This window comes from Ascaphus truei, chromosome 6 (genome assembly GCF_040206685.1).
Source record: "Ascaphus truei isolate aAscTru1 chromosome 6, aAscTru1.hap1, whole genome shotgun sequence".
Lineage (NCBI taxonomy): Eukaryota > Metazoa > Chordata > Amphibia > Anura > Ascaphidae > Ascaphus > Ascaphus truei.
Genome location: NC_134488.1, coordinates 124,683,487 through 124,711,386, shown reverse-complemented (window position 1 = coordinate 124,711,386; position 27,900 = coordinate 124,683,487). Strand labels below are relative to the sequence as shown.

At 48.6% G+C, this 27,900-nt stretch overlaps 1 protein-coding gene across 4 annotated transcripts in view; it reads right to left on the bottom strand.

Moving 5' to 3' along the window:
* Nucleotides 1-27,900, bottom strand: part of LOC142497836 (zonadhesin-like) — a 134,679-nt gene that overhangs the window by 16,814 nt on the left and 89,965 nt on the right. For all 4 annotated transcript variants that reach the window (XM_075606194.1, XM_075606195.1, XM_075606197.1 and 1 more), the window contains 5 exons: nt 26,814-26,999; nt 25,883-25,927; nt 24,386-24,574; nt 12,486-12,530; nt 10,849-11,034 (listed from right to left, as the gene is read on the bottom strand). In XM_075606194.1, coding sequence (XP_075462309.1) covers nt 10,849-11,034; nt 12,486-12,530; nt 24,386-24,574; nt 25,883-25,927; nt 26,814-26,999 — 651 coding nt within the window. The remainder of the gene's footprint in view (nt 1-10,848; nt 11,035-12,485; nt 12,531-24,385; nt 24,575-25,882; nt 25,928-26,813; nt 27,000-27,900) is intronic.

Here is a 27,900-nt window from a genome sequence, read left to right as displayed (position 1 = left end):
AACGTGTAGTTATTAAATTTCTTTTAATTAATGAGTAGTTAAATTATTATCTTAAAAATGAATTAATCAAAAACAAATTAATGAACGAAATTAGTTTTAATTTTTCAATGTGTTTTAATATGTTTATTAAATATTAATAATTTTATAAATATCTTTAATTTTTAGGCATAAAACATGTCTGACGGATATAAGAGAAAGCACGAGTTAGGATCCGAGAAACAAAAGAAAAACAAAGCCAGGAAGGAAGTGACTAAAATTTGTAGTACCACCCAGGGCCGCCAACAGGGGGGGACAAAGGGTACTGATGTCCCGGGCCCCGTGAGTCAGGGGGGCCCGGCCGGGCGCCAGTTTATTAAATTAAAAAAAAAGTTTAAAAAAATGGCGTAGATTCCCCGTGCGCATGCGCAGAACCGAGGTCCCGTCGCGCATGCGCAGGGCAAGCAGGGTTTCCGCCTGCCCCCTCCCCCCGCTCTCAACGTGGGATGGAGGGGAAGCGCCAACCCAGCTTCCCCCATGCACGCCTCCTCCCCAGCCCGCCGGTTTCTTTTTAAAGGTGTAGAAGTTATGGAGATACCCGCGGAAATAATTTTTTATCAGAAGATTAACGAACAGGGAAATAGTCTGGAGAGACTGGCTAATATATTCTTCATCAACTGGCAAAACCTACTGTTATGTATGCAAGCTTTTCGGTGACAATGAGTTGCTTAATCAATTTCAAATGGGGTTTGATGAGTGGAAAAATGTAACTATACTAATAACAACCCATGAACAATCAAACTATCATCTTAGCGCTCTCTCATCTATGTTACAATACCAAAGAGCCAGCAGAATTGATGCAGAACTGCTGAAGGAGAAGGAAAAATGATGTACATACTGGGTTGAAGTTCTAAAAAGAATTGTTGCTGTAATAAAATTTCTTGCTCAACGAGGTTTAGCTTTTCGTGGGGACACTCAATTACACGACTGTCCCAACAATGGAAATTATCTTGGTTGCATCGATCGTCTGGCTGAATTTGATCCATTTCTAAAGGAGCATATTCGAAGATATGGAAATCCAGGAAAAGGTAATGTTTCTTACCATTTTGCTGGTATATGCGAGGAATTCATTAACATACTGGGATCTCAAGTTACAAGGCGGATAATATCTGAAATCAGAGATGCTAAATATTATGGACTCAGTATTGACTCAACTCTTGATATTAGTCATATTGATCAGTTGACATTTATTATTCACTATGTACAAAAAGATGGAAATGTTGTTGAGAGATTTACTAAGTTTATTCCAATTGAACAGCATGATGGAAAATACTTATTCGATATTGTACAAGATTTTCTCGAACTTCATGGTATTGATTTTGCAAACTGCAGGTCACAGTCGTATGATAATGCCAGCAATATAAGTGGCATATATTCTGGTGTTACAAACAAAATTATCAATAGTGGCGCTCTAGAATAACCAAATAAAATACAACCTGCCTAAACCCCCAACATACTACATGTGATAAACAGTGTGATCAACAGTGTAATACAAAATATAAAAGTGATACCAATACAAACAAATATGGATGCCGCTATAACCCAGTGGAGGATCCTTCTCACGATCCCATGTAGATAGAAGTGGTGTAAGTCATCGGGAAGCGCAAGCCATGGAAAACAGAAAAAAAGTCTGATGGTGCAGTACACGTGATAATTTGTGAGTTAATATATTGATAAAGGTCTGTGTGCAAAATACTCACAAACATATAGTGAGTGCTGTTCACAAAAAGGTATCTTTAAATCTCAGCCCACCAAGGATGATTAACACCAGGAGCTTCTGGAGACCTTATATATAAAAAGAAACGGACATAGTGCAGACTGGAAGGACAATTTATAAAAGCAGGTAAGTGGTAAGGGATACACTCACATGGTAGTAGATTTAAAAAAGCATTTAGATCCTGCGATCTGGATCTCGGCAAACGAAGCGTGTGCTCTCTGCCTCCCCTGTATATCGGCGTGCGTGTCACCGGTGCGTCTCACCGGATCCGGAAACCGGAACTGACGTCATCAGCCTGCAGGGGCTCCACTCGCTTAGGAATCTCTCTGGTCTGGTCTGGTCAGCGTCACTCTACGCGTTTCTCCGCATTCGGTTTCTTCAGGAGTCCTGAATACATATATTCTGGTGTACCAGCTAGATTTAAAGAAATCAACAGTCTTGCCGAATGGGTTCCATGTGCAGCCCACAGTCTTAACTTGGTTGGATCAACAGCAGTGGGGTGTTGTTTAGCGGCAGTGAATTTTTTTGGAATTTTGCAGGCAATCTACGTATTTTTTTCCTCGTCACCATGGAGATGGTCTAAATTGTTACAAAACATACAAGTGTTTGTAAAATCATTATCAGATACCAGATGGTCCGCACGAAATGATGCTACTAACGCTCTGTTTGTATTCTGAAGCTAGGGTCACGTTTGATGTGTGAATAAACCCCGATAGCATTAACTCAGCCCCCTTTTCAAATCACTCCAAGTCCTATAATATTTCCTTCACTTTATTGGAAAAGCAGCAGTAAATACAGGCTCTTGTGGATGGTGTGTTGTAGTGATTTGTAGTTAGAAGCAGGTAGAAAGAAATGGCCTTGCCATAGGAGAGTAACAGAGAGGTACTCACTCAGCCAGTGAAAAGTGAAAAATGTGAAAAGGAAGTGCCAGTGTATGCTGGGTAGCAAGATAGCCTGGGGACAGACCATCTGTAAGCAAGGCAGAGGGGGAGAAGGCAGACTAACCCATTCTGACAGAGAGGCTGAGGTTGCTATAGCAACTCACTCAAATGTCTAAGTAAACAACAAGTGTAGCAAAATGTTGCTCTTTCACATGCAGCAAGCTGCTGGAACAGGGGAAATAACAGGCAACTGAACAAGGGAGAAATGAATACCATAAGCTAAAAGGGGAGACAGAGGAATATGGAATCTAGTTCCAGGACACTCCCCGTCTGGTATCTGGAGATACCACTATATTCTTGGTATATGTGGAAAATATGTGCAATATAACAACATAACAATGCAAAGTTCATGTCCACATAACGATGGGATACCAGCCGGTACCACCAGCTTGAAGTCCTTTGCCATCTCGGTAAGGGAGGTAGGCGGATGCACAGCTCTAGGTTAGCTTGATGCACCACAATGTCTCTCAGAGTCCACAGAACTGATAGTCAGTTCTTCCTTGTTATAGTCCAATTTAGGCATTAGGAGGATAATCTCTGTGATGGGTCTTAAAAAAGGTTTTCACAATCCCATTCTGGGTCACCCAAACTTTTACCTTGCGGACCCTTTCATCTTCGCTTGGGATGGTTTTGATAATAAGTCCCATGGGCCATTCGTTTCTTGTCACCTGTTTGTCTTTCAACAGAACCACATCTCCTTCTTGGATATCTGGTTTAACCGTTTGCCATTTATGGCGTTCCTGGAGTGTAACCAGATACTCGCGTCTCCAGTGATCCCAAAATGTGTTGGCCAAGCGCTGCACCTGTCTCCACTGTCGTTTGTACATATCCTTAGAGCTGGAATCTTCGACTGGAGTTGATGGCGTTTCCGCGGGCTGCATAAGAAACGTTGGTCCTGTGAGCCACGACATGTTCTGTAGTTGCGCTGCAGGCACTGATCTGGTGGCATGGTCTGCAGGATCTTGATCTGTGGGCACATGGTGCTATTGTTCTGGTCAGGTTGACTTCCTGATTCTTTCTACGTGATTGGCCACGTATACGTAGAATCTTCTTTTCTTGTTGCATATGTAGCCCAGGACCACCTTGCTATCTGTGTAGAATCTGACGGCATCTGGTTTGCTGTCCATCTCATTCTCGATGAGCTCCGCCAGTTCTACCGCTAACACTGCGCCACTTAGCTCGAGTCTGGGTATAGTATGGTCAGGTTGTGGCGCCAGCTTAGCCTTCCCAAGGATGAACCTGATATGGTAACTTCCACCCACGTCCGTGGTTTTTAGGTAGGCCACCGCTGCTATGGCCTTTGTGGAGGTATCTGAGAATACGCAAACCTCTTTGCTGTGTGCGGCGGTGGGAGATATAGGTGAGTAGGGGCGTGGGATCTGAAGTTGCTCAAGGGTCTTCAAGGAATACATCCACGTTTCCCACTCTTTCTGTTTTCTGGAGGTAGTGGGGTGTCCCAGTCCTGCTTCTCGATGGACATTTCTCTGAGAAGAGACTTGCCTTGTATAGTGACAGGAGTTACAAATCCTAGCGGGTCATAAGTACTGTTAACAGTGTACAGGACTCCGCGTTGTGTATAGGGTTTTTCCTCGATGGCTACCTGGAACGTAAATGTATCTGTTTTGAAATTCCAGCTTATCCCAAGGCTCCGCTTTATGGGAGGCTTGTCGGCCCACAGGTCCAAATTCTTGAGATCGTTTGCGTGATCATCTGCGGGGAACGCCTTCATCACTATGGCACTATTGTAGCTATTTTGTGCAATCTTAGGTTGGTGTTTGCTATCATCTTTTGTGCCTCTTTGTTAAATGCCGTCAGGAGGTTGTTCTCTCCCTGGACATGACGAAGAACAGTCTGTTTTGTCCTTGTAAATCCCTTTGTGAAATGTCTCTGCGACTGTCTCTTTTTTGACGTGTGAGAGGACAGTCTTTGACACTGTGGCTTCACCTGTAGGGCGCAATCTTTTGCGGCTATGCCAGCCGTGACAGCTGGCTGCTATATCGCTTGATACTCTGTGGAGAGGAACAACTGTACGTCTTAGCCGTGCCATTGCTCATGGGAGGATCGTCCGATTGTTTATTGTCTTTTGGACGATCCCTTTGTCGGTCACCTTTGGGAGATTACTTTCTTCCTTCAGTGGAGTCGACTCCTCATCCTTGGTTGTCTGAACCACTAAGCATCCTAGGCTATTGTCACATCCCCCTGATGTGAGGATGTTCTTGTCGATCTCAGGGGTATGACCTTGTCTCTTCTCTTCACTTGGCCTTCCTGTCACTTGGAGATGGCCAAGACTTGGTTCAGAGAGGGATGTGTGTCCACATTCTGTTATCACCGTTCTGCGGGCGTCAACATAGTCTTGTCCGTGCTCTTTATCAGTGCACGCGTTGCCCACCATCACCCATCCTAGGTCAAGTCTTTGGGCGTATGGTGCGTTGTGGGGTCCGTTATGCTGTTTACGGACTTTATGTACCCTCAAGATGTCCCTACCGAGCAGCAGCAAGATCTTGGCGCCTTGTTCTACCGGCGGGATGTAGTTGGCTATTCCTCTGAGGTGCGGGTGATGGCGTGCCACGTCTGGTGTAGGAATCTCGTCCCTGTTTGTGGCCATGTGGTTGCACTCGATGAGTGTGGGGAGAGCTATCTTTACTCTGTTATCCACTGAACGTATGATGTAACCGCTTGCTCTTCTCCCTGTTGTCTCAGTTGACCCTGCACAGGTTCTGAGGGTGTAGGGTGAGGCATTGTCTTGTAAGTTGAATAAGTTGAAGAACTCCGTCTTCGCCAATGATCTGTTGCTTTGGTCGTCGAGAATTGCATACATCCGAATAGCCTTCTCAGGTTGTCCCTGGGGGTGCACTGCGACAAGGCATATTTTGGAGCAGGACATTTTGTCACTTTCTTTTCCGCAAACCTCAGTGTGCTGAGACGTGACGGATGTTGGCTCTCCTTCTCCTTCCTCCCCACCATGCTCCACTACGGAGGATGGGTTGTTGAGTTGGTGGAGTGTCAGCGCCTCTGGATGTAAAGATGTTACGTGCTTGTCACTTTTGCACACTGTACATTTGATTTCTTCTTTACAGTCTCTGGCTAGGTGAGTCGTGGAACCGCAGCACCTGAAGCAAACTCTGAATTCTCCAAGTAACCTCTTGCATTCTTCTAGGGACTTCATCCTGAAACCAAAGCAATTGTTAAGTGGGTGTGGCTTCTTGTGTATGGGACATTCCCTATTTGGGTCCCTTGGTTCCTCGTCTCCGGCGACCGACTGATCGGGAGTAGTTTGAGTCGTGGGAGGCACGTCCGTTCTGTGGACCGAGATGGGTGTTTGAGTGTTACCATATCTCGCCACTGGTCTCTCATTCCTCATGCTGCTTGCACTGTATGTGGTTTGCGCACCCAAGATGAAACTGGGATCGTTCCTTGTCCTTGCCGCTTCGCGGATGAAGCTCAAGAAGAATAAGAATGGAGGAAGGCGACTTGCTTCTCCCATTTGTATTTGGAGCCTTGTGAAATCCACCTTTCTTGGAGGTTGAAGGGTAGCTTCTCCAGGATGGGTCTCACTCCACGAGCTGAGTCTAGGACATTGAGACCTGTTAAGAAATGGTCTTTTCTTGCAAACTCCAGCTCTTGCAGCAGGTCCCCGAGCTCTCGTAACTTCGAGTAGTCTCTAGCTGTGATCTTGGGAAAGCTGTCGACTCTCTTGAAGAGCGAATCCTCGACTGCTTCGGGGCTATTATAGCACTTTTCTAGCCTTTCCCACACTAGATCAAGACCTACTTGGGGGTGGTTCGCGTTTGCCTTCCGAAGTCTCTTCGCATGCTCCCTGGATTCGTTTCCCAGCCATTTGAATAGCAGGTTGAGCTCTTCCCTTGCTGAGAAGCCCAAGCTGTTGATTGCGTCCTTGAACGTAAACTTCCACGTCCGGTAGTTCTCAGGACGGTCGTCAAAGCTGATGAGTCCTGTTTGCACCAGGTCACGCCGGATCATGTACTTGGCTATGTCTGTCAGGCCTGAGGCATCGGCGTGTTGGTCATGTTCTGAGGTAGTTGCTGGGAGGGTCCGTGCGGTCGCCTCTGCCTTGGCGTGGACGCGTGATGGCTGCTGGTCAGTGTGAGGGGCTGTGTTCTCCCGTGTGGGTGTACCTGGATTGCGAGCCTGTTGTGGTGCATCCGTGTGCGCGCTGGCGTGTGAATCACTGTTGCGGCTTTGGCTATCCCAGGCAGCATGTACCATTGACGGAGCAGCGTCTTCTCCTCGTGGACCTAGCAAGTCTTTGTTGTCTGTGGAGTCACTCCCCCCGTGTTGAGATGGTGCGCTGGTGTTTATGCTGAAGAGGCTCCTCACGTAGTCTTCAGTGCGTTGGACTGGATCCTCTGAGGCTATCCGTCTGTACGGTTGCTCCCCGCCGTCCTGTCGCGCAGCCGCTTCTAAGACTTCGGCTTGGGCTAAGGCGGCAGCGGCGTCCTATTCTTTGCTTAGAGCTTCTAGATCTGCGTCCAGTTCGGCCTTTTTACGTGTGGCGGCATTGGCGGCGTTCTGCTCCTCCTCTTCTATGCGCGCTCTTTCTGCCCGTACGGCTGCCTCTCTCCGACCATATTTGGCCCTGGCACGTGCGGCCTCTGCGGAGGCTTGCGCCTTGGTAGCGCTTGCGCTAGCGCAGGACGTGTTAGATTGCGCTGATCTTGCTGACCTTGATGAATGCCTGGATGTGCTTGAGCGCTGCGATGCGGTATCCACCAAAAGGTCCTTTCTCCTACTCTCAGCCTCCGTGATAGTGGTTCGCAGGTGGCTGTTTCGTGTCAGGTCAATGTTACTCTGTAAGTCTCTTTCTTGTAGGTTTTCGCTGGTGTTGGCCCTGGTCAGGTAAGTAATGTATGCCTCTGACAGCTCTTGATAATGCGAGTGATCAGTCCTTAATTGCGTTATTGCCTGCTTGAGCTGTTGCGCATAGTTGTCAATGCTAGTAACATTGCGTATTCCCAGTGTGGTTGTTTCCCAGGCCAACTCTAATTTAGCGCGGTGCGCTCCAGTGTCAATCTCATATTTTTCGTGGGCCTTTTGTGTCAGTGACTGTCCGTTTAGGCCTTGCGCCTGCCTGCGCCTGTTGCAGTTGCGCAGCGGTCTCTGTGTCTGAGTGGTCACTCTCCTGTGTGATATCTGGTGAGGCTCTGAGTTCTGCCATGCTGTAGGTGTGTGTAGGCCTTTAGCCAGTGCGTGGAGAGTAACAGAGAGGTACTCACTCAGCCAGTGTTGAATGTGAAAAGGAAGTGCCAGTGTATGCTGGGTAGCAAGATAGCCAGGGGGCAGACCATCTGTAAGCAAGGCAGAGGGGGAGAAGGCAGACTAACCCATTCTGACAGAAAGGCTGAGGTTGCTATAGCAGCTCACTGAAATGTCTAAGTAAACAACAAGTGTAGCAAAATGTTGCTCTTTCACATGCAGCAAGCTGCTGGAACAGGGAAATAACAGGCAACTGAAAAGGGAGAAATTAATCCCATAAACTGAAAGGGGAGACCGAGGAATATTGAATCTAGTTCCAGGACAGTTTGTCAACTACTCTGAAATTCGTCAAGCATTGTCTGATATAGTTGAAAGTGAACGTCCACAACCAGCAGCTGTTCATGAAGCAAGATTCCTAATGAATAAGGTTGATCGCTTTGGGACGGCGTTGATGTGCGTAATTTGGAAAACTTGACTGCAAAATATTGATATTGTCAATAAAGCTCTACAGGAACCTACAGGAATTTAGCATAGGTTGAACTTGATGGACCTATGTCTTTTTTCAATCTCATCTACTATGTAACTATGTAACCTGGCATTGAATTGTGTACCATTGTAAAATTATATGATAGTCTATTAGCACATGTGCGGAACGTAAACGAACAAGATCCAGCTCTGCAGATGAAGTTTTGGATAATGCAGATCCAAGTTTAAGTCTGAGCACCAGTGACAAATTCCGTGCCCAATCGTTTTATCCTATAAATCGACAGACTTATAACGGAGATGACAAAAAGATGCGAAGCTTATAAAATTCCATGCGAAAGGTATAATTTCCTACTGGACAGATCCATGACTAGAGATGAAGTCATTCATAAAGCAAAGGAACTTGTGAATAAAGTACGTATCCATCAGATCTGGAAGATGGATTTATTGAAGAGTTCTTACCATTTTCAAGAATGTATGAGGATAAAAAATCTGTAATAGATATGATTCGTGCACAAATCGATAAAAAGATCATAGCAAGTTTTCCAAATGTAAACACAGCATTGAGAATCTATCTCTCCATTTTCGGAACAAGTGCGGAAGGAGAAAGAAGCTTCTCAAAGATGAAATTGATAAAAAAAATTTATCTCCAATCAAAAATGGGGCAGCAACGATTGTCGTCACTTTCAATACTTTCAATTGAATAAGATGTTATGAGACGATTGCCATTCGACGAGATAATTTCTGAATTTGCACATAAAAAATGTCGCATAGTGAACATTTAAACATTAAACTGAAAGTATCTACTAGGCCTACACTTCTGTGTCTGGGATTATATCAGTGACGCTGTTGAGAAACGCGACGACTTAAATGATTGTTTTTGTCATTGAAATATCTAAATAAATATTTTAAATTAAAATTTGCTGTTTTCTCTTATTTTGTGATTTTCTTTGTTTAGGTATTTTTTTCAAGTGAAATATTGTAGGCCCTAAAAGGTTCGTAATCGTAGGCCCGAGGCACTGTGCCTAGTCGGCCTAATGTATAAAGCGGCACTGTGCTCGCTCCTGATCCGCAGCAGGAGGGGAAGCAGCCAATCCCTTCTCATCGCCTGCAGTAAGTTGTGTCTCTGTGTGTGTGTGTGTGTGTGTGTGTGTGTGTGTGTGATGTGTCTCTGTGTGATGTGTCTCTGTGTGTCCGGAGAGGGAGGGGTAGGGGCGCAGGGGGCAGGGAATGGACAGATGGGGGGAGAGGCAGGGGGAGGGGTGTAGGGGGGGAGAGAATGGAGAGAAGGGGAGAGAGGGGAAGGGGGGGAGAGAGGTGGAGAGAGGTGGAGAGGGGTGCGGGGGGGAGACAATGGAGGGGGGGAAGAGAGGAGCAAGGGGGAAAGAGGAGAAGGGGGGAAGAGAGGGGTGCACAGGGGGAGAGAATTGAGAGGAGGAGAGGGGGGAGGAGAGGGGTGCAGGAGGGAAAGAAGGGGAAGGAGAGGGGAAGGGAGGGGAGAGCGGGGGGGAAAGAGAATGAAGAGAAGGGGGGAAGGGAGGGAAGAGAAGGGTGGAAGGGAGGGGAGAGGGGAGAATGGGGGAGAGAGAGGGGAATGGGGGAGAGAGGTGGGAAGGGAGGGAGAGAGTGGAGGGAAGGGGGACAGAGAGAGAGGAGAGAAGGGGAGAGGGAAGGGGAGGGGTGCAGGGGGAGAGAGGGGTTAGAGGGAGGGGTGTAGGGGGATAGGGGGAAGGGGGAAAGAGAGGAGGGAAGGGGGGCAAAGAGAAGGAAGAGGAGGGGTAGGAGACAGGTGCAGGGGGGAGAAAATGGAGGGACGGGAGGAAGGTGAGAAGAGGAAGGGGTGCAGATGGGGAGAGAATGGAGAGAAGGGGGATGGAGACGAGGGGGAGGAGGGGGAAGCAGAAAGGGGGAGGAGAAGGGTGCAGGGTGGTGGAGATGGGTGTAGAGGAGTGGAGATGGGTGCAGGGGGAGGGGAGGGGTGCAGGGGGGAGAGAATGGAGAGAAGGGGGAGAGGGGGAGAGAGGGGAAGGTAGGGAGGGGGGGGGGGGGGTACAGAGGAGGGAGAGAGAGAGGAGGGAAAGGGGAAATTAAAAAATCCCTAGTAGACATTATTTAGAGACAATTTATTTCATTTTTTTATTAAAGGTGATGGGAGATTCTTTCTTTCACCTTTAACAAAAGACTGGAAACCAGTATTGATTTTGAACAACAATTCTATTTCACGGCTAATTATGTTTGAGCCATTGAGGCTATCACCCTTCAGTAAATAAACCATGAAGATGTATTGCTTTGCAATGTAATACAGGCCTCACTTGAAGAGAACGAGATAAGTTGAGAAAGACTGAATGGGTAACAGGTACCACCAGTCACCTTAGTGTGGGTCTAGACTGAAATACTTGTGTAAATACTTGTGTGGGACCCAGTTTACATTTTCCTATTAGTAGTAAGTAGTATTACCTTTGACAGGACACTGGTCCTTTTTCACACAAGTAGAGGATCCCTCGGATAACAGTATGTATCCCTCATCACAGACACATCGATCATTGCATTTCAAATTGCAGAACGTAGGTGGGGACTGGTAATTATCACAGGTTATTGGGCAACTGGTATCACATGTATCAAAATGCATGTTAGGTGGACATTCTGTGGGAAGAGGTTACACATCACATAAATAACACATACAGATCTTCCCAGGACCACTCATTCATAACCCCTCAGTGAAGCAGCCTCCTTGCCTTAGGCTGCGATTATACAGAAAAACTCCTGTGGTGTCGCCCGTAGCGACATCACGCTGCGCAAAAACAAATTTTGAAAACGCATCAACTGTCTCCCGCTTTGCAGTAGCAAGCGGGGAGACAGCTGAATTTGGAATAGACACTTATCACGTATGTATGAAACTTGTTTTTAGCCTCGCGCGGTGTCGCTACGGGCGACACCACAGCGTTTTTCTGTATAATCTCAGGCTGCGTCCACAAAAGTGCTGAGCGCACGTGGCGTGCGGCGCTTGCCGAGTTTACTTCTTGCAATCTGTATCTTCCCGTACCCGCCCACTCGGCGAGCATGCGCTCATGCTCAGGCATGTACGCTCTCCCAAGCATGGTGCTTGGGGAGACAGTTCAATTTGACTTTCGAGATCAGAGCGGGGTCACAAGAAATGAGAGAAGGGGGGGGGAGTGGTGCAAGGGGGAGGGAGAGAATGGAGAGAAGGGGGGAAGGAGAGAAAGGGGGGAGAGTGGTGCAGGGGGGGGGAGAGAATGGAGAGAAGGGGGGAATGAGAGAAGGGGGGGAGAGAGGAGTAGTGGGGGTGAGAGGTTAGTGGGGAAAGGGGAAGGGGGAGAGAGAGGAGAAGGGGAGAGGGAATGGGGGAGAAAGGAGCAGGGGGAAAGAGGAGCAGGGTGGGAATAGAGGGGTGCAGTGGGGGAGAGAATGAAGTGAAGGGGGAGACAGGGGGAGAGACAGGAGCAAAGGGGAGGAGAGGGGAGTCGGGGGGAGAGAATGGAAGGAAGGGGGGAAGGAGAGAAAGGTGGAGGGAGAAGGGAAGGGGTGGAGAGAGCAGGGAAGGGGTGAGAGAGGAGGGAAGGGGAGAGAAAGGAGGGAAGGGGGGAGAGATGAGGGAAGGGGGGAGAGAGGGGAAGTGGGGTGAGAAGGGAAGGAGGGAGAGAGGGGAAGGGGGAGAGAGAGAGGAGGGAAGGGGGGGAGAGAGAGGAGGGAAGCGGGGAGAGAGAGGAGGGAAGTGGGGAGAGAGGAGGGAAAGGTGAAGGGGGGAGAGGAGGGAAGGGGGGAAAGGAGAGAATGGGGGAGGGAGAGAATGGAGGAGAGGGGGTAATGGAGAGAATGGAGGGAGGAAGAGGGGAGGGGGAGGATGGAGGGAAAGGGGGAGGGAGAGAATGGAGGGACACAGACACGCATAAACAGCCCCGATACAGCCAATGACACGCCCCTCCTTTAATAGCCACGCCCCCCACTCCTGCTCTAAAATTATTGCCGAACGCTCATGCTTGAAGATTTTGGTGTTACACACTGAGACATGAATTCTAGTGTTTGCAGCATTGGTATGTTTAAATACACTTATTCACTATACAGTATATGCTTACTTGGTGGTTGGGCTGTTTTTCCATTCACCGGCAGGAATGGCAGACCTGCAAAACAGGAGAAATGTTTGCAAAAACAGAGAGAGAAGGGGGAGAGGGAGGGGGAGGGGTGCAGGGGGGAGAGGGGTTAGAGGGAGTGGGGAGGGGTGTAGGGGGGAGAGAGGGGAAGAGGGGAAAGAGAAGAGGGAAAGGGGGCAGAGAGAGAGGAGAGATAGGGGGAGAATGGACAGGAGGAGGAGAGAGGTGGGCGGAAAAGTGCAGTGGGAGAGAATGGAGGGAAGGGGGAAGGCGAGTAGGGGGGGAGGGAGAGGAGAGGGGTGCAGGGGGGAGAGAATGGAGGGAAGGGAGGAAGGAGAGAAGGGGGAGAGGGAGGGAGAGTGGTGCAGGGGGGAGAGAAGGGGACGGAGAGGAGGGGGAGGGGGAAGGAGAGGGGGAAGGAGAGGGGTAGGGGGGAGGAGATGGATGCAGTGGGGAGAGAATGGAGGGAAGGGGGGAAGGAGAGGAGGGGGAGGAGAGGGTTGCAGGGGGGAGAGGAAGGAGGGGAGGGGTGCAGGGGGGAGAGAAGGGAGAGAATGGGGGACGGAGAGAAGTGGGGAGAGGGGGAGGGGGCAGAGAGAGAGAGAGATGAGGCAGATGAGTGAGGAGGGAAGGGGGAGGGAGAGAGGAGGGAAAGGGTGGAGAGAGACGAGGGAAGGGGGAACATTAAAAAATCTCTAGTAGACATTAGAGACAATTTATTTCATTTTTTTAATTAAAGGTGATAGGAGATTCTTTCTTTCGCCTTTAACAAAAGACTGGAAACCAGTATTGATTTTGAACAACAATTCTATTTCATGGCTAATTATGTTTGACCCATTGAGGCTATCACCCTATAGTGAATAAACCATGAAGATGTATTGCTTTGCAATGTAATACAGGCCTCATTTGAAGAGAAGGAGATATGTCCTGGAACTAGATTCCATATTCCTCTGTCTCCCCTTTCAGTTTATGGGATTCATTTCTCCCTTGTTCAGTTGCCTGTTATTTCCCCTGTTCCAGCAGCTTGCTGCATGTGAAAGAGCAACATTTTGCTACACTTGTTGTTTACTTAGGCCTCGTTCAGGGTGCCAGCTGCAAGACTCGGAGGGAGGGCGGGAGGGAGGCTGTGCGGCAATTTGCTGGGCGATCTGTGTTTATCCCCCAGCAGACTTTTCAGCGTTGGAGAGGGGGCGGGGTTACACACAGCAGGGTAAGTATCGAGGTTGCAGTCATGAAATCATTCTGAAGAATGATTTCATTGGCTGCCTAGGTCCCAGTGACGCTGCTGCAGCTCCAAAAAACGAAATTTTCGTTTATTGAAATTGTAGTCAGCTTCAACTCCTGGCTTCGGAGACAGGGCGGTTGCTACCCTGACAACCAGTATTCAAATTGAAGACTTTGTTTCTCACGGCAGCACGCACGGCAGCACGCCCTCCCTCCGAAGCCAGCACCCTGAACGAGGCCTTAGACATTTCAGTGAGTTGCTATAGCAACCTCAGCCTTTCCCTCAGATTGGGTTAGTCTGCCTTCTCCCCCTCTGCCTTCTCTACAGATGGTCTGTCCCCAGGCTATCTTGTTACCCCGAATACACTTCCTTTTCACCTTCATCACTGGCTGAGTGAGTACCTTCTGTAATTGCTCTAGTGGCAGGGCCTTATCCTTTTCATCTGCCCTTACTACAAATCACCCACAGAGAGACATTATTCCAACACAAACATCTCATCCACAAGTGCCTGTCTTTATTGCTGCTTTCCCTTAATAAAGTGAAGAAAATATACAGGACTTGTGTTTTGGAACCCAGACATGACCCTGGATCCAGAATAGTGAAAAGGAAGACTGTGTGCCTTACAGACACTTACAGGAGCTGCTACTCTAAGACTTTATGATAACACAGAGCAGTCTCTGCAGACTGACAAGCAGCAAGCAGCTTACACTGCACACGCAGCTTTGTGGACAGAAAGTTCATAACACACTGCACAGTTTCTCAGTGAGGAGCTACCATCTCACCTACCCCCTGCGCACGTCTCCCGGCTAGTGCCACAAAGGGCCACGCCACCGGACACCCGCCAGGACACGGGTCAGAGCCACCGGACACATGTGAGTACAGCTACCCCTACGCTGAACGCTGCAGGACACCGCTCGGCATCATCTGAGACAGTCGCCCATCGCTGACACAGGTAAAAGACAGCACGCCACACGCACTGGCTAAAGGCCTACACACACCTACAGCATGGCAGAACTCAGATCCCCACCAGACATCACGCAGGAGAGTGATCACTCAGACACAGAGACCACTGCGCAACTGCAACAGGCGCAGGCTGACGCAAGGCCCAAACGGACAGTCACACTGACACAAAAGGCCCGCGAAAAATACGAGACTGAAATTGAAGCGCACCGCGCTAAATTAGAGTTGGCCTGGGACACTACCACACTTGGGATACGCAATGTCGCCGGCGCTGGCAATTCTGTACAACAGCTCGAGCAGGCAATAACTCAATTAAAGATAGACCACTCATGCTACCAAGGGCTGTCAGAGGCATACGTCACTTATTGGCCAGGGCTAACACCAGCGAAAGCCTGCAAGAAAGGGACTTACAGCACAATATTGACTTGACACGTGACAGCCGCGTACGAACCGCCATCGCAGACGCCCAAAGCGAGAGAAAAGAGCTCCTCCTGGAGACCGTATCGCAGCGCTCGAGCACATCCAGACACTCATCAAGGTCAGCAAGATCAGCGCAATCTAACGTGTCCAGTGCAAGCACAAACGCTACCAAGGCGCGTGCCGCTGCAGAGGCCGCACGTGCCAGGGCCAAATATAGTCGGAGAGAGGCAGCCGTAAGAGCAGGAAAAGCGCGCATAGAAAAGGAGGAGCAGACAGCCGCTGCTAATGCCGCAGCCGCCGCTAATGCCACCGCCGCTACCGCCGCAGCCACTACGCGTAAGAAAGCCGAATTTGATGCGGAACTAGAGGCACTTAATCAAGAGAAGGAAGCCGCCGCCGCTATAGCCCAAGCTGAAGTCCTAGAAGCAGCCGCGCAACAGGACGGCGGGGAGCAACCGTACAGACGGATAGCCTCAGAGGATGCAGCCCAATGTACTGAAGACTACGTAAGGAGCCTCTTCAGTATAAACACCAGCGCACCATCTCAACACAGAGGGAGTGACTCCACAGACACCGAAGACTTGCTAGCTCCACGAGGAGAAGATGCTGTTCCTTCAGTGGTACATGCTGCCTGGGATAGCCACAGCCGCAACAGTGATCCACACGCCAGCGCGCACACGGATGCACCACAACAGGCTCGCAATCCAGGTATACCCACACGGGAGAAAACAGCCCCTCACACTGACCAGCAGCCATCACGCGTCCACGCCAAGCAGGAGGTGACCGTACAGACCCTCCCAGCAACTACCTCAGAACATGACCAACACGCCGACGCCTCAGGCCTGACAGACATAGCCAAGTACATGATCTGGCGTGACCTGGTGCAAACAGGACTCATCAGCTTTGACGACCGCCCTGAGAACTACCGGACGTGGAAGTTCAAGTTCAAGGACGCAATCAACAGCTTGGGCTTCTCAGCAAGGGAAGAGCTCAACCTGCTATTTAAATGGCTGGGAAACGAATCCAGGGAGCACGCGAAGAGACTTCGGACGGCAAACGCGAACCACCCCTAAGTAGGTTTTGACCTAGTGTGGGAAAGGCTAGAAGAGTGCTACTGTAGCCCCGAAGCAGTCGAGGATTCGCTCTTCAAAAGAGTCGACAGCTTTCCCAAGATCACAACTAGAGACTACTCGAAGTTACGAGAGCTCGGAGACCGGCTGCAAGAGCTGGAGGTTTCAAGAAAAGACCATTCCCTAACAGGTCTCAACGTCTTAGACTCAGCTCGTGGAGTGAGACCCATCCTGGAGAAACTACCCTTCAACCTCCAAGAAAGGTGGATTTCACAAGGCTCCAAATACAAAAGGGAGAAGCAAGTCGTCTACCCCCCATTCTCAGTTTTCTTGAGCTTCATTCACGTAGCAGCAAGGAAGAGAAACGACCCCAGCTTCATCCTAGGTGCGCAGACCACATCCAGTGCCAGCCACCCAAGGAACGAAAGGTCAGCAGCGAGATACAAGGACGCCAGAACACCCATTTCGATCCACAGGACGGACGTGCCCCCTACGACTCACGCGAGTCCCGGCCAGGCGGCCATCAGGGACAAGAAACCAAGGGACCTTAACAAAGAATGCCCTATACACAAAAGGCTGCATCCGCTTAACAAGTGTATCGGATTCAGAAATGAAGCCCATAGAGGAGCGAAAGAACTTACTCATTTATTCAAGGGCCGCAAAGAAGCTATGAAATGCACATAGTGCGATAGCGACAGGTACATAGCCGCTTTACACCCGGAGGCTATGAAGCCCAAATCAAGCAAAGCCCCTATCCCTTCGACAAAGCAGGGCGGGGAGGAAGAAGTGGGAGATACACCCCCCACGACGTCGGTAGCGTCCAAATGCACAGAGGTATGTGGAGAAAGAAGTGACGGTAGATCTTGCTCTAAAATATGTCTTGTAGCAGTGCACCCAGAGGGACAACCCCAAAGAGCTAAAAGGATGTATGCAATCATCAACGACCAGAGCCACCGATCGCCGGTCAGGTCAGAATTTTTCGACATGTTCAACATACAAGACAGCGCTTCTCCTTATACTCTCAGAACGTGCGCAGGGCGAATGGAGACTACAGGGAGAAGAGTGAATGACTACACCATATTCTCAAGAGACGGCAAAGTGAAAATGCCCCTTCCCACTCTCATCGAGTGCAATCACATGGCAGAAGATAGGAGCGAAATCCCCACACCAGACGTGGCGCGACGCCATCCCCATCTAAAAGCTATTGCCGATCGTATCCCACCACTAGACGAAGGCGCCCATATCATGCTGGCAGGGACATCATGAGAGCACACAAGATCCGCGAACAGCAAAACGGGGACCACAACGGCCCAAGCGCTCAAAGGCTCGATCTAGGATGGGTGGTAGTGGGAGAAGTATGCATAGACAGGATACGAGGACTCGACACCGTAGACACCCTATGAACAAACTTGTTGGAGAACGGTCGTGCATCCCACTTCAAACCCTGTCCGAACCACTTCCAGATCCACGAGAAGCTCGAGACCTTGTGACAGAAAAATACTCAAATGACCTAGGGTGTATAGCGTTCCAGACAACAAAGGACGACGACAAACAGGCGCCATCAATGGAAGATAAAAAATTCTTGAGGTTAATGGATAAGGAGCTCTTCAAGGACGAATTAGGCAGTTGGGTGGCCCTACTACCATTCCGCTCGCCAAGAAGACGCCTCCCAAACAACAGAGACCACGCCATGTCTAGCCTCGCTTCGCTTCGCCGTAACCTACAAAGGAAACCGGAGACCAAGGAACACTTTGTGGCCTTCATGCAGAAAATCTTCCACAGTGGTCATGCAGAGTCGGCGCCCCCACTGCGAGAAGGCGAAGAATGCTGGTACCTCCCGTCATTTGGCGTCTACCACCCCCAGAAACCTGGCCAAATTCGAGTGGTATTCGACTCCAGTGCTCAGCATCAGGGAGTCTCCCTAAACGATGTTCTCCTCACCGGGCCGGACCTGACGAACAGTTTTCTGGGAGTGTTGATCCGCTTCCGCAAGGAGCCAATCGCCATAACAGCAGACATTCAACAGATCTTCCACTGCTTCCTTGTGCGAGAAGACAACCGCAACTACCTAAGATTCATGTGGTACCAAGATGACGATATAGAAAACAAAATCATAGAGTACCGCATGAAAGTACATGTCTTCGGGAACAGCCCATCACCTGATGTGGCTGCCTACGGCCTCAGAAGAACGGCCCAAGACGGAGAAGCAGAGTTCGGAAAAGACGCCAGGAACTTCGTCGAGAGAGACTTCTATGTGGACGACGGATTAAAATCGGTTCCCACCGAAGAAAAAGCCATAGATCTACTCAAAAGGATACAAAAGATTTTAGCAAACGCCAACCTAAGATTGCACAAAATAGCTTCCAAAAGTGCCATAGAGATGAAGGCGTTCCACGCAAACGATCTCAAGAATTTGGATCTGGGAACCGACACGCCTCCCATACAGCGGAGCCTGGGGATAAGCTGGAATCTTAAAACAGATACCTTTACGTTCCAGGTAGCCATTGAAGAGAAACCCTACACACGTCGCGGAGTCCTGTCCACCGTTAACAGTCTTTACGATCCGCTAGGATTCGTAGCTCCTGTCACTATACAAGGGAAGTCTCTTCTCAGAGAAATGTCTTTCGAAAGGCAGGAATGGGACACCCGACTACCTCCAGAAAAACGGAAAGAGTGGGAAACGTGGAAGTATTCCTTGAAGGCCCTTGAGCAACTTCAGATCCCACGCCCCTACTCACCTATATCTCTCACTGCCGCACACAGCAAAGAGCTTTGCGTATTCTCAGATGCCTCCACAAAGGCCATAGCAGCAGTGGCCTACCTAAAAACTACGGATGTGGGTGGAAGTTACCACATCAGGTTCATCCTTGGCAAGGCTAAGCTGGCGCCACAACCCGACCATACTATACCCAGACTCGAGCTATGTGGCGCAGTGTTAGAAGTAGAACTGGTGGAGCTCATCGAGAATGAGATGGACAGCAAACCAGATGCCGTCAGATTCTACACAGATAGCAAGGTGGTCCTGGGCTACATATGCAACAAGAAAAGAAGATTCTACGTATACGTGTCAACCGCGTAGAAAGAATCAGGAAGTCAACCCGACCAGAACAATGGCACCATGTGCCAACAGACCAAAATCCTGCAGACCATGCCATAAGATCAGTACCCGCAGCGCAACTGCAGAATACGTCGTGGCTCACAGGACCAACGTTCCTTGCGCAACCCGCGGAAACACCACCAACCCCAGTTGGCGACTTTGAAGGATAGGGAGATAAGGCCCCCACAAGTATCCGTGCTACTCACCAATGTATTGCACAGAAACGTATTCGGATCACATCGGTTCCATCGCTTCTCAAGGTGGACAGCCATCCTGCGAGCAGTAGCCCATCTCGGGCATATAGCCTTCTCGTTCCACCAGACACCAGATGGTAAAACAACCGGCTGCCATGGCTTGCACATCTGCAAAGAGTTACGCACCGTGGAGGAAGTCACAAGGGCAAAGGAAACTTTTCTCCGTCATGTTCAGAGAGAAACGTATGCAGAAGAAATCAGTTGCATTTGTGGAGGGAAGAGTGTCCCCAAAAAAAGCTCACTTTGGAAGTTGAATCCCTTCATTGACGATGACGGCCTCATGAGAGTAGGAGGCCGCCTCAACAAGTCCCAACTGAGCAGGGAGGAGAGCAATCCACTTATCATCCCTGGCCGGCATCACATCGCCACTTTGTTGATGCGCTACTACCACGAACAAGTCATGAATCAGGGACGACACTTCACTGAAGGCGCTATTAGGGCGGCGGGCATTTGGGTTGTTGGCATGAAAAGGTGCGTGGCCAGCAATCTCCACAAATGTGTTAGGTGCCAAATGCTGCGAGGCAAAAGGCAAGACCAAAGGACGGCAGATTTACCTATCGACAGACTTAATACAGAACCCCCCATTACCTGGGTAGGACGTGATGTATTTGGGCCCTGGATGGTCATTTCCTGTAGAACGAGGGGCGGACTAGCAAACAGTAAACGATGAGCGGTACTCTTCACCTGCATGAGCACGCGAGCTATACACATTGAGATCATAGAATCTATGGATGCTTCAAGCTTCATAAATGCCCTCAGAAGATTCCTTGCAGTCCGAGGAGCAGTTAAACAAATACGCTCCGATTGCGGCACCAATTTTGTTGGAGCATGAAAGGAATTACAAATAAACACTAAAGATAATAGAGGCAACAGTATCCAGAAATACCTGCGTGACCAAGAGTGTATGTGGACATTCCACCCTCCTCACTCCTCTCACATGGGTGGAGCATGGGAACGCATGATCGTGGTGGTCCGGCGTATCTTGGACTCTATGATGCTGAAAAACGATTTGACTCGACTCACCCACGAAGTGTTAACAACATTTATGGCCGAAATATCAGTGATAATTAATGCTAGGCCTTTGATTCCAGTGTCAACAGATCCAGAATCGCCAAGTATTTTGAAACCAGCAATGCTTCTTACCCAGAAAGTAGGGAACATCCCCACCCCAGTCGAAGGTTTCAACGCTAAGGATATGTACAAACGTCAGTGGAGACAGGTGCAGCGCTTGGCCAACACATTTTGGCATCGCTGGAGACGCGAGTATCTGGTGACACTCCAGGAACGCCATAAATGGCAAACGGTTAAACCAAAAACAAAAGAAAGACGGTGCAGAACAGCGCTAGAAATAACAATACCCCTAATGGGACACATGTGGAATACAATTGAAATTTCAATAGTGGCAGCCAGACAAAAACTGACAGTACAGTCAGTGAAATGGCATGAAGGAAAAAGAAAATGCCGGCGCCAAACGTGACAGTAAATTATAAGTGTATTTGAAAAAGTCCAAAACCAAATGGGTGGTAGTCCAATTGATGTCCTTAGATGGACAGTGGGTGATCAAACGGACTGTGGAAACTCTCCAAGGGATGGTGAGATATGTGAAAATAAAAGAGAATAAATTATGGTGCAGTATATCAGTCAATGCAGATATAAAACCATGAAACATATAACATTAACAACACAATACAAACATGACACACTAGACAAACTAACATTAACACAAGCCAGACTATAAATTAATGAAAAGCAATTTATTAACAACTAATTGCAGGGTTCCGTGGTATGCAGACATCAATCCGGGGGTGGGGGGTAAAATCGTTGCCCTACTCACACGATTAAGAAGTTTTCAAGCAGTGAGGATAAAGACACAGTCTTTGGTAATCTCAAGATGGCGACCGGAGTCTTCTTACTGGCGTCCCACGTGACGGGGATGCAGTATGGAGCCGCACGGGCCGCAGGAGCGGTACCACCAAACGGACGTGACGTCACGCTCCTTCCTCCTTCTGCAGAAGTCTTGTCCTCTTGTTATTCTCGTCCCCCACAACACAAATCAGGATACTAGGCTGCTACTACCAGGAACCACAACTCCAACTCTAAAATGAATGATTCCCAACGCGTTTCATGCGCATGCGCGCACTTTCTCAAGGGATGTCACTGCCCCTAAGTCTGGGTGGTTTAAATACCCATTGTCCATGCTTCTGATTGGTCAAAAAATTAATTAAACAATTGAACATGGTAATGATTAACCACATGAGTACCAGGATAGGGGTAGCTAGCTACAAAGCCTGGCTAACATACATATATACATAAAGATCACAAACCTACACAACATAAAACATTAAAAACATATAAAAGTTACTAAAAAGTCTAAAAATATATAAATAATGAATGAAGCTTACAAGAATAAAAATGAGTTATAAAAAGGCCTTCAATTCAAAATCTATATTTAACCCCTTTGGTGAGAGTGTTTTCAATTCATAGATCCAGCATACTGGATCTATGAATTGAAAACACTCTCACCAAAGGGGTTAAATATAGATTTTGAATTGAAGGCCTTTTTATAACTCATTTTTATTCTTGTAAGCTTCATTCATTATTTATATATTTTTAGACTTTTTAGTAACTTTTATATGTTTTTAATGTTTTATGTTGTGTAGGTTTGTGATCTTTATGTATATATGTATGTTAGCCAGGCTTTGTAGCTAGCTACCCCTATCCTGGTACTCATGTGGTTAATCATTACCATGTTCAATTGTTTAATTAATTTTTTGACCAATCAGAAGAATGGACAATGGGTATTTAAACCACCCAGACTTAGGGGCAGTGACATCCCTTGAGAAAGTGCGCGCATGCGCATGAAACGCATTGGGAATCATTCATTTTAGAGTTGGAGTTGTGGTTCCTGGTAGTAGCAGCCTAGTATCCTGATTTGTGTTGTGGGGGACGAGAATAACAAGAGGACAAGACTTCGGCAGAAGGAGGAAGGAGCGTGACGTCATGTCCGTTTGGTGGTACAGCTCCTGCGGCCCGTGCGGCTCCATACTGCATCCCCGTCACGTGGGACGCCAGTAAGAAGACTCCGGTCGCCATCTTGAGATTACCAAAGACTGTGTCTTTATCCTCACTGCTTGAAAACTTCTTAATCGTGTGAGTAGGGCAACGATTTTACCCCCCACCCCCGGATTGATGTCTGCATACCACGGAACCCTGCAATTAGTTGTTAATAAATTGCTTTTCATTAGTTTATAGTCTGGCTTGTGTTAATGTTAGTTTGTCTAGTGTGTCATGTTTGTATTGTGTTGTTAATGTTATATGTTTCATGGATTTATATCTGCATTGACTGATATACTGCACCATAATTTATTCTCTTTTATTTTCACATATCTCACCATCCCTTGGAGAGTTTCCACAGTCCGTTTGATCACCCACTGACCATCTAAGGACATCAATTGGACTACCACCCATTTGGTTTGGACTTTTTCAAATACACTTATAATTTACTGTCACGTTTGGCGCCGGCATTTTCTTTTTCCTTCAAACGGTTAAACCAGATATCCAAGAAGGAGATGTGGTTCTGTTGAAAGACAAACAGGTGACAAGAAACGAATGGCCATGGGACTTATTATCAAAACCATCCCAAGTGAAGATGAAAGGGTCCGCAAGGTAGAAGTTCGGGTGGCCCAGAATGGGATAGTTAAAACCTTTTTAAGACCCATCACAGAGATTATCCTCCTAATGCCTAAATCGGATTATAACAAGGAAGAACTGACTATCAGTTCTGTGGACTCTGAGAGACATTGTGGTGCATCAAGCTAACCTAGAGCTGTGCATCCGCCTACCTCCCTTACCGAGATGGCAAAGGACTTCAAGCTGGTGGTACCGGCCGGTATCCCATCGTTATGTGGACATGAACTTGCAATCTTATGTCATGTTGTATTGCACATATGTTCCACATATACCAGAATATAGTGGTATCTCCAGATACCAGACGGGGAGTGTCCTGGAACTAGATTCCATATTTCTCTGTCTCCCCTTTCAGCTTATGGGATTCATTTCTCCGTTGTTCATTTGCCTGATATTTCCCCTGTTCCAGCAGTTTGCTGCATGTAAGGAGCAACATTTTGTTACACTTGTTGTTTACTTAGACTTTTCTGTGAGTTGCTATAGCAAACCCAGCCTTTCCCTCAGATTGGGTTAGTCTGCCTTCTAACCCCTCTGCCTTGTCTACAGATGGTCTGTCCCCAGGCTATCGTGTTACCCAGAATACACTCACACTTCCTTTTCCACCTTCATCACTGGCTGAGTGAGTACCTTCTGTAATTGCTCTAGTGGCAGGATTTATCCTTTTCACCTGCCCTTACTACAAATCACCCACAGAGAGACATTATTCAAACACAAACATCTCATTCGCAAGTGCCTGTCTTTATTGCTGCTTTCCCTAAAGTGAAGAAAATATACAGGACTTGTTGTGTTTTGGAAAGAGGGATGAGTTGAAGCTAGCTGGGTTCATTCATACCTCCAGACATGACCCTGGATCCAGAATAATAGGAGATTCTTTCTTTCACCTTTAACAAAAGACTGGAAACCAGTATTGATTTTGAACAATAATTCTATTTCATGGCTAATTATGTTTGAGACATTGAGGCTATCTCCCTTTAGTGAATAAACCATGAAGATGTATTGCTTTGCAATGTAATACAGGGCTAATTTGAAGAGATTGAGATAAGATGAGAAAGACTGAATGGGTCACAGGAACCACCTGCCACTTTGTCATTGTGGGTCTAGACTGAAATATTTGTGTAAATACTTGTGTGGGACCCAGTTTACATGTTCCTATTAGTAGTAAGTAGTATTACCTTTGCTGACAGGACACTGGTCCTTTTTCACACAAGTAGAGGATCCCTCGGATAACAGTATGTATCCCTCATCACAGGCACATCGAGCATTGCATTTCAAATCGCAGAACGTATGTGGGGACTGGTAATTATCACAGGTTATTGGGCAACTGGTATCACATGTATCAAAGTGCATGTTAGGTGGACATTCTGTGGGAAGAGGTTACACATCACATAAATAACACATACAGATCTTCCCAGGACCAATCATTCATAACCCCTCAGTGAAGCAGCCTCCTTGCCTTAGGCTGCGGTTATACAGAAAAACGCCTGTGGTGTCGCCCGTAGCGACATCACGCTGCGCAAAAACAAATTTTGAAAATGCATCAACTGTCTCCCGCTTTGCAGTAGCAAGCGGGGAGACAGCTGAATTTGGTATAGACACTTATCACGTATGTATGAAACTTGTTTTTTGCCTCGCGCGGTGTCGCTATGGCCGACACCACTGCGTTTCTCTGTATAATCTCAGGCTGCGTCCACACAAGTGCTGAGTGCGCTTTGCGTGCGGTGCTTGCCGAGTTTACTTCTTGCAATCTGTATCTTCCCGTATCTGCTCACGCGGCGAGCGCGCGCTCGTGCTCAGGCACGTACGCTCTCCCAAGTTTTGTGCTTGGGGAGACAGTTCAATTTGATTTTCGAGCTCAGAGCAGGGTCACAAGAAAGGAGAGAAGGGAGGGAGAGTGGTGCAAGGGGAGGAGAGAATGGAGAGAAGGGGGGAAGGAGAGAAGGGGGGAGAGAGAGGGGAAGTGGGTGAGAGAGGGGAAGTGAGTGAGAGAGGGGAAGGGGGGGAGAGAGGGGAAGGGGAGAGGGGAAGGTGGGGGAGAGAGAGGAGGGAATGGGGGAAGAAAAGAGCAGGGGAAAGAGGAGCAGGGTGGGACCAGAGGCGTGCAGTCGGGGAGAGAATGAAGAGAAGGGGGAGAGAGGAGCCTGGGGGGAGGAGAGGGGAGCAGGGGGGAGAGAATGGAAGGAAGGGGGGAAGGAGAGAATGGTGGAGAGAGGAGGGAAGGGGTGGGGAGAGGAGGGAAGGGGGGAGAGAGGGGACGTAGGGGGAGACGGTAAAGGAGGAGAAGGGAAGGGGGAGAGAGAGGAGGGAAGGGGGAGAGAGAGGAGGGAAGTGGGGAAACAGGAGGGAAGGGGGTGAGAGGAAGAAAGGGGAAGGGGTGAGAGAAGAGGGAAGGGGGGAAAGGAGAGAATGGGGGGAGGGAGAGAATGGAGGGAAAGGGGGAGGGAGAGAATGGAGGGACCCAGACACGCAGACACACAGACACATCCCCAATCCAGCCAATGACACGCCCCTCCTTTAATAACCACGCCCCCCGCTCCTACACTAAAATTATTGCAGGACAGCCGAACGCTCATGCTCTAAGATTTTGGTGTTACACACTGACACATGAATTCTACTGTTTGCAGCATTGGTATGATGTAAATACACTTATTCACTATACAGTATATGCTTACTTGGTGGTTGGGCTGTTTGTATATTCACCGGCAGGAATGGCAGACCTGCAAAACAGGAGAAATGTTTGCAAAAACAGAGTGAGAAGAGGGGAGAGGGGAAGGGGGTAAGAGAAGAGGGAAGGGGGCAGAGAGAGAGGAGAGAAGGGGGGAGAATGGACAGGGGGGAGGAGAGGGGTGCAGGGGGAGAGAATGGAGGGAAGGGGGAAGGTGAGTATTGGGGAGAGGGGGAGGAGAGGGGTGCAGGGGGGAGAGAATGGAGGGAAGGGAGGAAGGAGAGAAGGGGGAAAGGGAGGGAGAGGAGGGGGAGGGTGAAGGAGAGGGTGAAGGAGAGGGGGAGGGGGGAGGAGATGGATGAAGTGGGGAGAGAATGGGGGGAAGGAGAGGAGGGGGAGAGGGGTGCAGGGGGGAGAAGAAGGAGGGGAGGGGGGCAGGGGGGAGAGAATGGAGAGAATGGGGGAAGGAGAGAAGAGGGGAGGGGAGGAGGGAGAGAGAGAGAGGAGGGAAGGGGGGTGAGAGAGAGGAGGGAAAGGGGTGGAGAGAGAGGAGGGAAGGGGCAACATTAAAAAAACTCAAGTAGACATTATTTAGAGACAATTTATTTAATTGTTTGTAATTAAAGGTGATGGGAGATTCTTTCTTTCGCCTTTAACAAAAGACTGGAGACCAGTATTGATTTTGAACAACAATTCTATTTCATGGCTAATTATGTTTGAGCCATTGAGGCTATCACCCTTTAGTGAATAAACCATGAAGATGTATTGCTTTGCAATGTAATACAGGCCTCACTTGAAGAGAACGAGATAAGTTGAGAAAGACTGAATGGGTCACAGGTACAACCTGTCACCTTAGTGTGGGTCTAGACTGAAATACTTGTGTAAATACTTGTGTGGGACCCAGTTTACATTTTCCTATTAGTAGTAAGTAGTATTACCTTTGACAGGACACTGGTCCTTTTTCACACAAGTAGAGGATCCCTCGGATAACAGTATGTATCCCTCATCACAGGCACATCGAGCATTGCATTTCAAATTGCAGACCATAGGTGGGAAACGGTAATTCTGACAGGTTATTGGGCAACTGGTATCACATGTATCAAAATGCATGTTAGGTGGACATTCTGTGGGAAGAGGTTACACATCACATAAATAACACATACAGATCTTCCCAGGACCACTCATTCATAACCCCTCAGTGAAGCAGCCTCCTTGCCTAAGGCTGCGATTATACAGAAAAACGCCTGTGGTGTCGCCCGTAGCGACATCACGCTGCGCAAAATCAAATTTTGAAAACACATTAACTGTCTCCCGCTTTGCAGTAGCAAGCGGGGAGGCAGCTGAATTTGGAATAGACACTTATCACGTATGTATGAAAATTGTTTTTTGCCTCGCGCGGTGTCGCTACGGGCGACACCACAGCGTTTTTCTGTATAATCTCAGGCTGCGTCCACACAAGTGATGAGTGCGCTTTGCGTGCGGTGCTTGCCGAGTTTACTTCTTGCAATCTGTATCTTCCTGTATCCGCTCAGGCACGTACGCTCTCCCAAGTTTGGTGCTTGGGGAGACAGTTCAATTTGATTTTCGAGTTAACAGCAGGGTCACAAGAAAGGAGAGAAGGGGGGGGGGAGAGAATGAAGAGAAGGGGAGAAGGAGAGAAGGGGGGGAGAGAGAGGGGAAGTGGGGGAAAGAGGGGAATGGGGGAGATAGGGGAAGGGGGGAGAGAGGGGAAGTGGGGGGAAGAGGGGGAGAGAGGGGAATGGGGGAGAGAGGGGAAGGGGGAGAGAGAGGGGAAGGTGGGGGAGAGAGAGGAGGGAATGGGGGGAGAAAGGAGCAGGGGGAAAAAGGAGCAGGGTGGGACTAGAGGGGTGCAGTGGGGGAGAGAATGAAGAGAAGGGGGGAGAGAGGGGCCTGGGGGGAGGAGAGGGGAGCAGGGGGGAGAGAATGGAAGGAAGGGGGGGAAGGAGAGAAGGGTGGAGAGAGGAGGGAAGGAGTGGAGAGAGGAGGGAAGGGGGGAGAAGGGAA